The sequence below is a fragment of the Ptiloglossa arizonensis genome, chromosome 4 (assembly GCF_051014685.1).
Source record: "Ptiloglossa arizonensis isolate GNS036 chromosome 4, iyPtiAriz1_principal, whole genome shotgun sequence".
In the NCBI taxonomy this organism is placed as follows: domain Eukaryota; kingdom Metazoa; phylum Arthropoda; class Insecta; order Hymenoptera; family Colletidae; genus Ptiloglossa; species Ptiloglossa arizonensis.
The window spans coordinates 11,417,731-11,431,430 of NC_135051.1; the positions used below are offsets into that span (position 1 = coordinate 11,417,731).

The following is a 13,700-nucleotide window of genomic DNA, read 5'->3' on the forward strand; positions in this document are numbered from 1 at the left end:
ATTTACAGCATATATTTGTTGAGAACTGAGTTTGGCCAACATGGGAAAGCTTTGCATTTTATCTGATTAATTTTTATCTAGCAAAGGGAAAATCTAAATGGAATAAAAATGGATTTTAAGCAACATTCTCATTGTGTAGTTATTTGCCAATTATTATTGATTGATACTGCTCAACAATTTTGCCGATTGTCTTTGCCAATATTGGTTGTGCACTTCCACTTCGTCGGCATCATAGTGAACATCTACCTTGTCAGTAAGATGAATAGCTCGAAAAATGACTCAAGAGATTTTTTATTTTTCGTTCAATTTCTATTTTTGATTTCGTAAAAGATATTGAAATCTCCATGAATGTTTAGAATGTTTACACTAGTCGGTTTAGACAAGCATTAAGCGAACTCAAATATACTATCCAAACCAAATATGCCAACCCAACTACACGCAACATTAAATTAAAACAAGAAAATAAAGAACCAATGGAAAGATTGGACGTTTAAAGAACAATTGCTATCAATTGCGCCGAAATTTTCCATCAGCCCAGTCGGGTAAGAGTGACTAACGTTATTGAAATGAACTACAAAGGAAACAACCAAAACAACCAGAATTCAGAATACATCATACTCAAGAATACTCAACCAGGAAGACTATTATTTGATACAGGAGCAATAGTCAACCTACTCAAGCGAAGCTCTATACGAAGATTATAGTACTTTAAAATCATATCGTTTTTTTGTTGAGTATTTTGTCGACGTTTTGTTTATCTGTTTCGAATGATAAAGAGGACTGTTCGTTATCATTGCAGTATTGCAATATGTGACAAAAATTTTTCTACTGCCTATTTTTCGAAATTGATTGAGTTCATCTGTCCATGATAATGTCCGGTCGTGTTTCATGCTTCGAAAATGAGCTCGGTTCGATTTACAAATCCATTCTTTTCTATAACGTTGTAAAGTTTTGAGATATTTTCCTTGTCAAGCAACAATACTTAGCTTTTCGATTAAAACTTTACGGATACTGTTTGTTTTTCTCTATTAATTTCCATGGAATTCTCTCTCGAATAACGACAAATAATTTAGGTTCATTTGGACAAATTTTATTTTTTATTTAAAATTCGTTGATAATGTCCCTTATTGTTCCTCTGTCTTTTTTCGAGTAATGAAATGTTTTATCCACGCTCCTTGACCGCTTTTTTCTGGGGATCTGAACATATCTTTACCAGAATCGAAACTTTCTTTACGAATTCTGATAATCGTTCTAATAGATGAACGAGTATATTTAGCAATCCAATTGTTTGAATGATTTACTCGATGGAGAAACTTTCACATTCTACGTTACATTTCTTTATAATTCTTTATACCATATTCCGTACTACACTATGTAATGTCTGTTCTTGCTTACGCGATTTCTTAATTAGTACTATATCTTATTCACTTAAGTTAACAATATTTCACTAATCTTAAGTTCTAAACTCTAATATTAAACTGAAAAATTGCACTAGCATTAAACCGTAGCACTAATCATATAATATTAATAATACACTGAGATAAACTAAACTTTAATATCAGATATTCATTAGTAATAGAGTAGATTCATCCCCTGAAGTATGATATGCATTTATGAATCATCGTGTATATACCGTTGTTTTTGGAATAAAAAATGCAATTTTTCTTGTTATTAATTTAATACTGTAAAATCAGTCTTCAGACGTGTTTAAAGTATAAATTTGAAAAAATTTCACAAAAATATTTTTGAAACATTTTCAATTTATTCGGTTTAAAAACGAATATCTAGAAACGCATTTTTATACCTAAATGTATTATAATATTAGTAAAAAAACTCGTTTTTATGCACTGTGCGTGACATGGTGGGTATTTTTAATTTGAACATTTCTATGAAAATGTCATACAATCTGTAATTTACATTGAATTTATCCTTTTCTACTAGTATAATTCTTTGAACGTATAATTAAACAGAGTGTATGCAAAAAGAGAATGCAAGAGTATCAGGATTGTTATATAATAGTACTGTTATAGTATTTATATATTTCCAATACATTAGTATAATTTTATATTTTCTTAGTCAAACACGTTCACATTTTTTATATCGCAAAGTTTAATAACGTTATCGGTATCAATATAGATCTGAATCATTTAATCTTAGAATAGGATTTTATAATAGCTTATTTATCGTGTGTTTCTCAAAATAATTTAATTAAATAACGGGTCAAGAAATACATGTATATTCATGTTATTGTGATTCGTGTTATTGATTAGTTTTAATGTGTTTTATCTTTGAGGCAATTATAGGTACGTATTGTCTAGTTTAAATAATTGAAGGTTATCGGAAATTGATGTCAATAATAGTCATTTCTTAGTAATTGTATTCACGAACTATAACAGGTGAATTATTTAAAGTTTTTATTTATAATTTTGTAAATGTTGTATGGATGTAACAGGGAAATTAGTTACAATTATTTTAGAAAGTGTGATCTGATATTAATAAAAAAGTGTTTGACTTGACATTTTTACTTTACATAACAAAACATTTGTAGCTGATACTTAAAAACTAGAAATATTTAAGGCGCAATATCGTAGATAAATTATAAATAATTTTGAAGTATTCTTTATAAGTAATATTTGTAGGAAGGAGGTAAAGGAAATAAAAGATATAAAAAAAGAATTATGCAAGACAAAACAAACGGCTCGTTACATAGGTATTAGCCATGTCTGAAAGATAAATCAATTATGCGTGGCATGCCTTTTCCAATATTCGAATTTCGAATTTGTTTGCAGTGAAACATGCAATGTATGATGCTTTTAATAAAGGGTAAGATAAATTATGAATATTCATGCATGAGTTGAAATTTTAAGAAGGAGTTTTCTAAATAATAAATGTTTCTTTACTTAAAAGGTTATTCATTCTTTTAATGGTTCCTTTTGTAATTTTTTGACACGCATTATATTGCAAATTATTTTATAAATATGTAATAACATATTATGGCTATAAGACAACCAGGTTCAAGCAATATTATTTCTAGCTGTACCTACTATCGGTATTAAAGTTAAAGTTAGTGAGTTGGGTAAAATATATGTTTAATGTTTGCGCATGAGTTTAAAATTTAAAAGAAAAACGGTTCTTGAGTAATCAATATTTTATTAACAGATACTGAAAGTAGCGTTGGTTCATTATCCGCGAAGAAGATGATTAGAGAAAGATTCATTGAATCCTGGTTGGAGGATTTCTTCTTCTCACTGTGGGTAATTTATAACATATAGGAAGATATTAAAAGCAGATAAGAGTGACTCAATGAGGTATATTGTTTCTGTTATACATTTTAACCCAAAATTGTACAAAACAAATTACATGGTATAATAATACCAGATGATATTGTTAGAAGCGATAGTGATAATGAGTATTATTTATATTTTTTTTTTCTTTTTTTTTTTATATATTGTATGTGTGAATAAATAATTTTTCAAACTTCATTCATTGTGTACTTTTTTCAATGTTTAACTAATACGACAAATTTAAATTCATATTATTAAAAAAAAGTATGATTCAAAGTTTTCTATTGGAAAAACTACCGTAACCCTACAATTCAATGAAATAAAATTTATAGGTCAACCTTTATAACACATTTACATTTAATATGCAATAAAAATGTAAAATAAATAAATAAATATTTGTAATCATTTTTTAATAAAAGATCTGTCATCGCTTTTTCAAACGTTTGTCGTGTTTGTTCATATTTTAACCCGCTTGTCCAATATGCGTCAAACTACTAAATAGATACTTATCTACTTTATGGTTAGAATGGCACGTCGTTCTGATCATGCGAAGATCATATAGGCACTAATGTTTACATTTACTCTATCTTTAACTTAAATTAACTATAAATCCATCTTATACTTCGTTCAGTGTACCTGTTAAAATTAATATTTGAGAACTACTATATAAAATACTCGAATATGATTATATTTGCAAAAATTTTAATTTAAATGATAAATAATCAAAAAATCATTAACTCAATTAACAATTGTTTCTAAGGAGCATTTAGGGAAACATAAATAGGATTCGAGGATAATTATGTTTATACTTAAATATAAATAACATTTTACATAGAGCAGTTTTCATGTCCTTGATAGCATTCAAATATAATCGAAATATCTTTAATATTTTACTTTAGAATAAGGTCACTTTTTTTTTCCATTTATAAAAATATACACACCTTTTTGTTTTTAATTCTTTGTGGCCGATAAACTCATTTATTTGGAAAATATATAGCTTTCACAGCCATAGAAATTATAATGTTTGCTGTATAATGTAAACAATGTAAGCAAACAATGTTTTCTATATGTACATATGTACGTATGTTTCAAGAATTAACACAGCAACCGTAATAAATTCGATTATATTTGTATTTATTTTTTGTATGGTATACGAAAACATAACCCGACCAGGGTTACTACTGCTCGACTTTGAACGAAACTCTTGTTGTTAGAAAAAAAAGAATAGAAATATTTTATTCCTTACAGATTGTTAATGTTTTAAATATATATTGTTAATCACAAAATATCTGATCATTTTTAATTTTATTTATGTATTATAGACTGTTTTTTAATCATTAAAAACGTTTTTGTAATATTGAATTTCGCAAAATATGGGAATTGCTTTCTGGTGGCGTTCACAACATTCCTCCCGATGAGTGTAAAGTTAGCTGCTAGTAGAATCTCATTTATATATAGTTACACTGTAGTTGAGTCACTTCAAGAGATTCCTCACTCTAATAATTGAGTGAACCTTGAAAACATACATTCTTGGTAAAGCTAATCGAGAAGTATTATTACGTTTTACTGTGCTTATCTATCCAACAGTTAGACGAAGTCATAAATAATACATATACGTACGTACAACTTTTCTATAACTGTAAGTAAATTATACACAAGAATTAATATTTAATAGAACCATTAACGGTAGCATATCATTTTACATTTGCGTATTTAGTTTTGCATTTTAGTCATGTAATACGTATTCAAGATTTATATTGTCAAATATAATTAATTAAGCATTTTATATGTACATATTGTTTTATTTACACATTAAATGCGTTGCATTAATCGTTGCTAATTGTAAGTAATAATAAAAAATTAGATAATGAAATATTTTCAATGACTTCTTTCTTCTGTAAAGTATTATGTGAGGCAGATATTAACATCCTGCTTAGACTGATTATAATGTGACCAAAATCACTTTTATATGACCTGTACAATTGTAGCAACATAACTTGTATTGTATTTTATTTAAAAATCATGATGCCTCTTAATGTGCATATATAATCATAATTTATTTTATCTATATCAAGATTTAATAATTTAATCATTTTGTAAGTATTAAATATTTAGTATCAGAATCAGTAACTATAATATAATAATAAAACACTAATTTTCATATTTTTATAATTTATGTGACAATTTTACAGATCTTTAAGTATTAATTTCATCACAATTAAATTGAAATGAAAGAACTATAAAGCCATAGTGTATTGTCATAATTATTCATTGCTATTTTATTTCATACATTGTACTTACATATATTTTTTTTTGTTGTAAGTACTAATTAGACCCAATAATAGACATTTTTTATCAAATTTGTTATGAAGGTATGGTTTTTAAGTAATATACTTCGATTAACATGATTATTTTAATTTTATGTCTTTCAGAATTTTTATGTATATTGTGTATTAAGAATTTCATATTATAACAAAAATTTTTATTAAACAAATATATAATTATTTGTCTTTTACAGAAAGGATACAAATACATAAATTCATTAAAAACTAAAAATATACATTTTTTATACATAACAAGGAGTTATGTAAATAATTGTAAGAAGTAGTCATTATAAATAAGATATTGATAATCCAATAACTATTATTTAATATAAATGGAAGGCAAATGTGGAGACAATAAAATCTCTAAGCCAATTTCTTGGCCATATATGAATTTAGGTTCATTAACTGTATCATTTGTTACCAAATTGGTAACTGCTGGTATTATTTGGGGATGGGGATACCTAAACCTAAGCATAGCATGGTTAATTGCACCTGTTGCTTTAGCAGCATGGAAGTCAGAACGTCGAAAAGACAACAAATTAAAAGCAATTATTGCCCAAGCTACTGTAATGGCTAAAGAAAAAGAATTAATTATGAGTCGATTAGATGAATTGCCTTCCTGGGTTTATTTTCCTGACTTTGATAGAGCTGAATGGTTAAATAAAGTATGGAAAAGTTCATTTAAAAATATTTTGTATAATTTCAGATTTTATATTTATAATAATTGCAATTAATTTCATATATATTTTAAGGTTTTATATAAAGTTTGGCCAAGTATAAATCATTTTGCTCGTGAATTGTGCAAACAAAGTATAGAACCTGCTATCATTGAAAAATTGATAGAGTATAAGATAAAAGGATTTCAGTTTGAAAGATTAGTTTTAGGTCGAATTGTAAGTACACTTTAATATCTTTATGTCTGATGTTAATATATCAGGATCATGATTAATTTTTATTCACATTTAAAGCCCTTAAAAATTTATGGGATTAAAGCATATGATAAAAACACTTCAAGAAATGAAGTGATAGTAGATGTTGACGTTATGTATGTATTCAAATTAATAATATACTTGACTTTAGTATTTTAACTATAATTTATATGATTTATTTAATTAAATAATCAATACTATAGGTATGCTGGTGATTGTGATATCACTTTTTCTGTTGGTAATATAAAAGGTGGTATTAAGGACTTCCAGGTAAGGAACAGTGAAAATAAACCTTTTCTGCATAAATTCTTTAGTAACTTTATTAGTTAACTTTTAAAAGTAATTTTTAGATTCGTGGAATGATGAGGATTGTCATGAAACCATTATTACCTGCTATACCTTTAGTTGGCGGTATACAAGCATTTTTCCTAAATCCCCCAGCTGTTAATTTTAATTTAGTTGGAGTTGCAGATGTCCTCGACTTACCAGGATTTAAGTAAGAAAAACGGAGTACTATATGACGCATATATCTGTGCATGTATATATATGATATACTAAACAAAACTATAAATAATCACATATTCCATCTACAGTGAAATTTTAAGAAAAACTATAGTGGAACAAATAGCAGCATTTGTTGTTCTCCCGAATAAAATTGTTATACCTTTAAGTGATGCAGTACCAGTTGAATCATTAAAAATACCAGAGCCCGAAGTGAGTTTTTTAAATATTATAGTTTGTTAATGCATATTATTGTGTGATATACTAATGAATCATCATTTTTTTGTAGGGAGTTTTAAGAATCCATGTAGTAGAAGCAAAACATCTCATGAAAAAAGATATTGGAGTATTGGGTAAGGGCAAGTCTGATCCATATGCCATTATAAATGTTGGAGCACAAGAATTTAGAACAAAAACTATAGATAACACTGTAAACCCAAAATGGGATTTTTGGTGTGAGGTATGTACAATTTTTTATACAACAAAACATATGTTGATAGTATTAAATATGATGTCCTTAATGCATGTGCTTTGCAATCATTTTTTCTTGTAAGTCTATTGAAATTTCAAGCACAACATCTTGTATGTGGTAAGAAATGATATGATTTAAATAAATTAAAGCACGTAATACAATAGGTATTTTTAGTTGAAGAGAACAAAACAAAGTATAGAATAATTATGACACATATTTCAATAATTCATTATTTTTTTATTGATCATATTTATGATCTTAAAATCATAAATTATTGTCTTATTACTTTTACTATGTGTTTATTTTTTGTACAAATATGTATGTCCATGTTCTTGTTTTTGTTATAAGATGTTGCTGATCTAACATTTATTATCATGATCAGTAAACTATAACTTTATTTGTATTTGTGTAAATTATTGTTATGCTTACAGTAACAAAATATAATTAATAGGTTATACACAAAGATTGGAAACATCTTACTTCATGTCAATTTAATTTAGTTTCTTACTTTGGTATGTATGTGTGTATGTGATGTGTGATGTGTTATGTGGGATTAGTGCGCCGTGACATCAGCCATCGCTCAACAAATTACTGTGCTGCTATGGGACTATGATGACACCAAGGGTGATGAAAGTCTTGGAAGGTATGAATATAGTATTATATATTATTTTGAAATTTTATATAGAAGGTAAAATTTACATAAAAAATTAGTATCAATTGTTATATTTATGTATGACAATGTTATTTTATTACATTATTGAAAATGTATATTTTCATAATATCACGAAGTGTGAGTAAAGCTTCTATACACCATATTTGCTATACCATAAGTTTGCGTAATTATAAAAGAATACTTCATATTGAAGGATTTGTACATAATTTTTAATTTTCTATGTGTAGCAATAAGTTAAACAGAACTTACTTACGATTTTACAATTAGTTCACTATTAAATTCAAGACAAATTTAAAATTCAGTAGAATCATGGTAAAAAGATGTCTCTACAATGCATAATTTATAAGGATAATGTAAATACGTGAAGGTCTAGTGGTATCTTAAAGAGGAAACTTGACATCATTTTCATAATTTAATTATGAAATTAAAAAATGAAGAACACATTCTCAGAACCAGATGCAAACTCTACAAAATACTTGAAGAATGAAATAAACAAATTATTTAAAAACATGCACTAAACAAAACTGAATTAAAATAAGCAGAACTACATGAATGGAACAATAATGAAACTGCTGTTATAATGAAGTTAGGTGCTACAAAGGAAAAGTAGATATGTGTAACTTTTAAAATTAAAGGTGGACCTACTGATCATTATAATGAAAAAAATGGAAAAACATAATAATTTAATGCATTTACATTGCAGTATCTAGAGACTTCTTTACCTTGATTTTTATTAAGGTTTTGTATACATACATTCAATTGTTTTATTAATTATCATAACTCTTTATGATTATTACAATAATAAATATTATGTCACTAAGCAAAATAATTCAAACAGTGGCTTATTATTAACGTTTAATTTATGTAAGGTGTACAGGAGTTTTCTTGATCATCCACAGATCTGATACATATCAACATATTAAAGCAATCATTTTTATTTATAAGATATGAGCATGTTGGTGTTGTATTAGTTTATATGCTATCTTTTATATGGCTTGGATTTAAGAGTGGGTGTTTGTATGTGTGTCATTTTACTGTGTCAGCAATTTCTTAATGCTTCATGGTAGAATAGAGTTTAAATGTATTTATTCTAGTAATATCACTTATTCTTTTCATAGTATAGTTTTTCTATTTATTATTAAAATAATTTGTTTAATTCAATTATATTCATAGTCATTCTGTATGGCACAAATGTTTTCAAAATATTGTAATTCATTTGAAACAGTAATAAATTTGCAATTATTATTAGTATATAGATGGAAGATTTATAAAACAATATTTTTATTTTAAAAATTTTATATACATCATAATATTGGCACACAGGCTGTGATCTGTTCATGTATAATGCAGAAGGCTATGGTGTTTCTTTGGGATAGGGATGCAAGTATTCCATGTGTTCAGTGTGATGACTTCCTTGGCAGGTAGTAGATGTACTTATAAATAGTTACAATATAATACTTTTTAATTTAACAAAAATCATAAACAGCAAGTGATTGATATTATTACACATCACTCTGATGTTTATAAATCTTTCCTATTATATTAATATGATTCTTAATTATTTATAGCACTTAGTGTGAATTAATTATAGCATTATGTATTGTAACGCATATATAATGTGTATTATATGTGTAGATTTGCTTTGTTCATTTATTACATTATTACACATACTTCTTCATTAGTACAATGAATACTGAGAAATTGCTGCCTACTTGGAACTAAGTCATGGCAGCTTCTCAGAAGAGGTAAGTACAATTTGAGTGCTGTTATCTTTCCAATTTGTTTGCTTTTGTCCATTCAGAGATATAAATGGGGGCAATGAGAACGAGTGTAAAATAGAAGAACAAGTGAGAAACAGTAAAAGCAAGTAAAATATAGTTAACATTGAAGGAGATTAAGGAAAAGATTGCTGCAATTTCTCAGCATTCATTGTAAATAGTAGTTTTTATAATTTGTATTTTTAAAAAATGTGTTTTATAGTCATATAAATTTATTATGCATTTTTGTACTACTTCATCATTTATTTTCTGCTTTGTATTTATATTTTGGTATTTGTATTATAAATTATTAACCATTTTTGTAATTTCTTTTGTTTCAATAATAAGTTTAATTATAGGTATAGAATTGTTAATTAATCATGTAATATGAAATAACTTTATCATTTCAAAGTTTGTTTTTAATTTTAGTTATTGGTTTTATGAGAGTGATTAGGTGACTGTAGCTGATAATTAAAAAACTAAACTAGATTGTATGATGACAGTTTATAGTGGAAAAGAGCTTGGGAGCCTATTACAACACAGTGGTTGCCCATCTCTTTGACAAAGACAACGCAGGTCAAGATGATCCACTTGGCAGGTATTGCTACTTGTAGCAAGTACATGTTTACCAGGAATAGAATGCACATGAAAATTCTTCTGTAATTAGTTTAGGGCAACATTTCTGTTTCTTGGTTACTGTAGATTGCGTGCTTATAAATCTGCAGTATTTTCAAAATTGAAATTGTATTGCTCTTATAGTGCATGTTGTTGGAAAGTCAGTCGCAAAAACAGCGAAATAAGAATTTATGTCACCACATTACTCTTTTTATTTCTTTATAAATTATTCCTTTGATGAGGCAGTACTTTATTTATAACATAAGAGTACTCATATAACTATCTCTATTCTAAAGTACTGCTTATATGACTATGAATGTGTGTAATATAGAAGAATTTATTGCTTATGTGTAAAATGCATGGTATGAGAGTAATAAATTATGTATTACTGTAATAACAGCAACTGTATGTATGCTACATAACATGTATGAAATGCATGACAAATTTCTTGTATCATGGACTTTAGCATTTTAATCATCTCACTATACTTGTATAATTATCATGATCATAAAAGATATGTGTTAATGATAGCTACTATATAATATGTCAAATAAATTGTATAACATACTAAGCATTATTTTTCTATGCTGTAATAATATAGGGCCAGTATTGAAGTTAGTCGAGTGAAGAAAAAAGGAAACATTGATACAGTAAGTATAAAATATAATATATTTAATGCAATAATAATGAAAATGTATTTTGTTCAGTGGGTCTCATTGGAAAAAGCAAAACATGGTATGGTTCATCTACGATTAACATGGTTTCAACTTTCAAAAAATGTTGCTGATTTGAAAGCTGTATGTTCTTCTAAAACATTATAAGTTTGACCATTTGATATCTGGTTTTTTATCATCTTTTTAATATATATAGGCATTAATTGAAACTCAAGAACTTCGAGTAACATCGATGAGTACAGCTCTTCTCATTCTTTATATTGATTCTGCTAAAAATTTACCAGTAAGCATGGAATCAATTAATTTAAAATAAAAATTAATTTTAATTTTAGAACAGTAAGTTTACATTAATAAATTTTAGTGTATTCGGGGAAATAAACAGCCTGATGTTTATCTTGAAGCAAGTATTGGTGGAATCACAAGAAGAACAGCTACTATGTTACGTTCCTGCGATCCAATTTGGGAACAAGGTTTCACCTTTTTAGTTAGCAATCCGGAGACAGGTGTTTTGCATATAAAGGTTATATATATTTTTAACAAATTTTATTTCTTTATTTTTTTTGTTATAAACATAGCCTTTTTTTATGTATGTTGGGTTTTAGATCACAGATGAAAAGACTACTCTCGTAGTGGGAGAAATGAGTTACAATATCTCTTTACTTTTGGGCCAAAATAATCTCGAAATTACACAACAGCCTTATGATCTGCAAATGGCTGAGGCTGACAGTAAACTAATTTTGTCTATGTCATTAAGCGTACGATTTCTTTATTTTATATGTATTCATGTAAGATGAAAATATTATATTATATTCATATATATATTTTTAATTGCAGATATTGAAATATGAACAACCTGAGCCTACCTCAGAAGAGGACGATGATGATCACGACATTAATCAATTGACTAAAAGAATTGAACGTCAAGAATCAAATATTAGCAATACAGTATCTTCTAGTCGTAAGTGTACTACTTATCTATTTATATTTAAGTGTAATACAATATGTTCTCTTTTTAGTTCCACCTAGTCCACTGAAAAAGCAACCTTCAAAAGAATCAGTCAATAGTTTGACACAGAGTACTGGATCAGGTGCAGCAATTTTATCTGAAGAACCAATTATACCAAATGAAGAATTAATAATCACTAATACTGCACCATCTTCTCGTACTGAAAGTCCTCAATTAATTCACAGAAATTTAAGTATATCATCATCTGCAGGCGAATCTAAATTAGGACGAATACAAATGTCTTTACGCTACAGTGTACAAAGGCAGAAGCTCATAATTGTTATACATAAAATAGCGTATGTAAACCATTAATGTGAAAATTAGAAAATTTGGTAAGTTGTTAATTGAATGTTTTGTTGTTGCAGTAATTTACCTCTGCCACAGAATGATCCACACAATATACCAGATCCATATGTAAAACTTTATCTCCTTCCCGACCGCCATAAGGAAACTAAACGTAAAACAGCAGTGATAAAGGATAACTGTAATCCAATTTTTGATGAACAATTCGAGTATGTTGTGTCTCAAGCTGATTTAAATACGCGCACGCTGGAAGTATTAGTGTGTACTCAAAAAGGTTGGTTGTCTACTGGAAGTAATGTAATGGGCCAAGTTCATTTAAATTTGAGTGAAATTGATGTTACAAAATCGTTCACGAGCTGGTACGATTTGCAACCAGAGACTAAGGACTAGAAAATGAAGAAAAGCAAGTGGAGATTTGGCCAGTTGCTTATGTGTTTTTGAATCGCTACAATGCAATCTTTCTAAACGTTGAAAGCTCAAATAATGTGATCAGACCAAATTTTGCACAATGCAAAAGCATTAAAAAAATTACGAAATATTTAGTACCAGTAACATTATGAAAGTTCTGAGAAAGTGATAATGATTACGTTTATTTATTTATACTTAGACCGTCCACTGTTGTTTTTAGTTCTGGAGGCAAGTTATGTACTATATATTTCAAGTATATTTTGTTATCTACGCTTATAGAACACTTTTGTCAATAATAAGTGACATAAATCTGTCACTAAACTCTATATGATATGCACAGAAATGTTTACATACATAACACTATTGTACGCATAATATTACATTCGCTACTTATAGAGTACATGACTTAGCAGTTTACATAAAAATTTATTAGCAAAATATATTTTATTACTAAAAATTTATTTTTATCTATGTTTAAAACTACAAGTACTAGATATTTGTGTTTTCTTTGATTATACTTGTCCATATCATTAATATTTATGCTTTATTACTAATTATATATACAATGCATTTATATATTTTAAATGATAACTTATTGATTAAGCTTATGATTTGCTGGTTATATTGTTAAATATGGAAACTAATGATTAAACAGAATCGTTTAAAGTTTACAGCTAACATAAACTATTGCGACAAATTGATATAATATATACATGTTATATTTATACCAGAGTTTTTGCTATATTGTATATTG

At 27.3% G+C, this 13,700-nt stretch overlaps 1 protein-coding gene across 4 annotated transcripts; it reads left to right on the forward strand.

Annotated features, from left to right (window-relative positions):
• Positions 1–4,773: 4,773 nt before the first annotated feature.
• Esyt2 (extended synaptotagmin-like protein 2) lies at positions 4,774–13,556 on the forward strand. Of its 4 annotated transcripts, none has more exons than XM_076309218.1 (17): positions 4,774–4,900; positions 5,803–6,273; positions 6,361–6,501; positions 6,577–6,653; positions 6,741–6,807; positions 6,888–7,033; positions 7,131–7,251; positions 7,328–7,498; positions 9,507–9,604; positions 11,157–11,205; positions 11,263–11,352; positions 11,426–11,512; positions 11,591–11,749; positions 11,832–11,984; positions 12,064–12,187; positions 12,246–12,531; positions 12,601–13,556. In XM_076309218.1, the coding sequence occupies exons 2-17, from the start codon at positions 5,941–5,943 to the stop codon at positions 12,926–12,928; spliced, it is 2,430 nt and encodes an 809-aa protein (XP_076165333.1). In that variant the 5' UTR covers positions 4,774–4,900; positions 5,803–5,940; the 3' UTR covers positions 12,929–13,556. The 4 variants fall into 4 exon arrangements, with proteins under 4 accessions (XP_076165333.1, XP_076165332.1, XP_076165334.1 ...); XM_076309217.1 differs by having other exon boundaries at positions 4,783–4,923; XM_076309219.1 differs by lacking the exon at positions 9,507–9,604 and adding an exon at positions 10,444–10,538 and having other exon boundaries at positions 4,783–4,923; positions 12,601–13,554.
• The last annotated feature ends 144 nt before the right edge of the window (positions 13,557–13,700 follow it).

Excerpts from the sequence above, each read along its gene's own strand:
- Esyt2 (XM_076309218.1), top strand. The coding sequence starts at position 5,941 with ATGGAAGGCAAATGTGGAGACAATAAAATCTCTAAGCCAATTTCTTGG. Across the intron at positions 7,499-9,506 it reads AATGGGATTTTTGGTGTGAG|GCTGTGATCTGTTCATGTAT; the intron begins GTATGTACAATT and ends ATTGGCACACAG. Across the intron at positions 11,750-11,831 it reads CAGGTGTTTTGCATATAAAG|ATCACAGATGAAAAGACTAC; the intron begins GTTATATATATT and ends GTTGGGTTTTAG.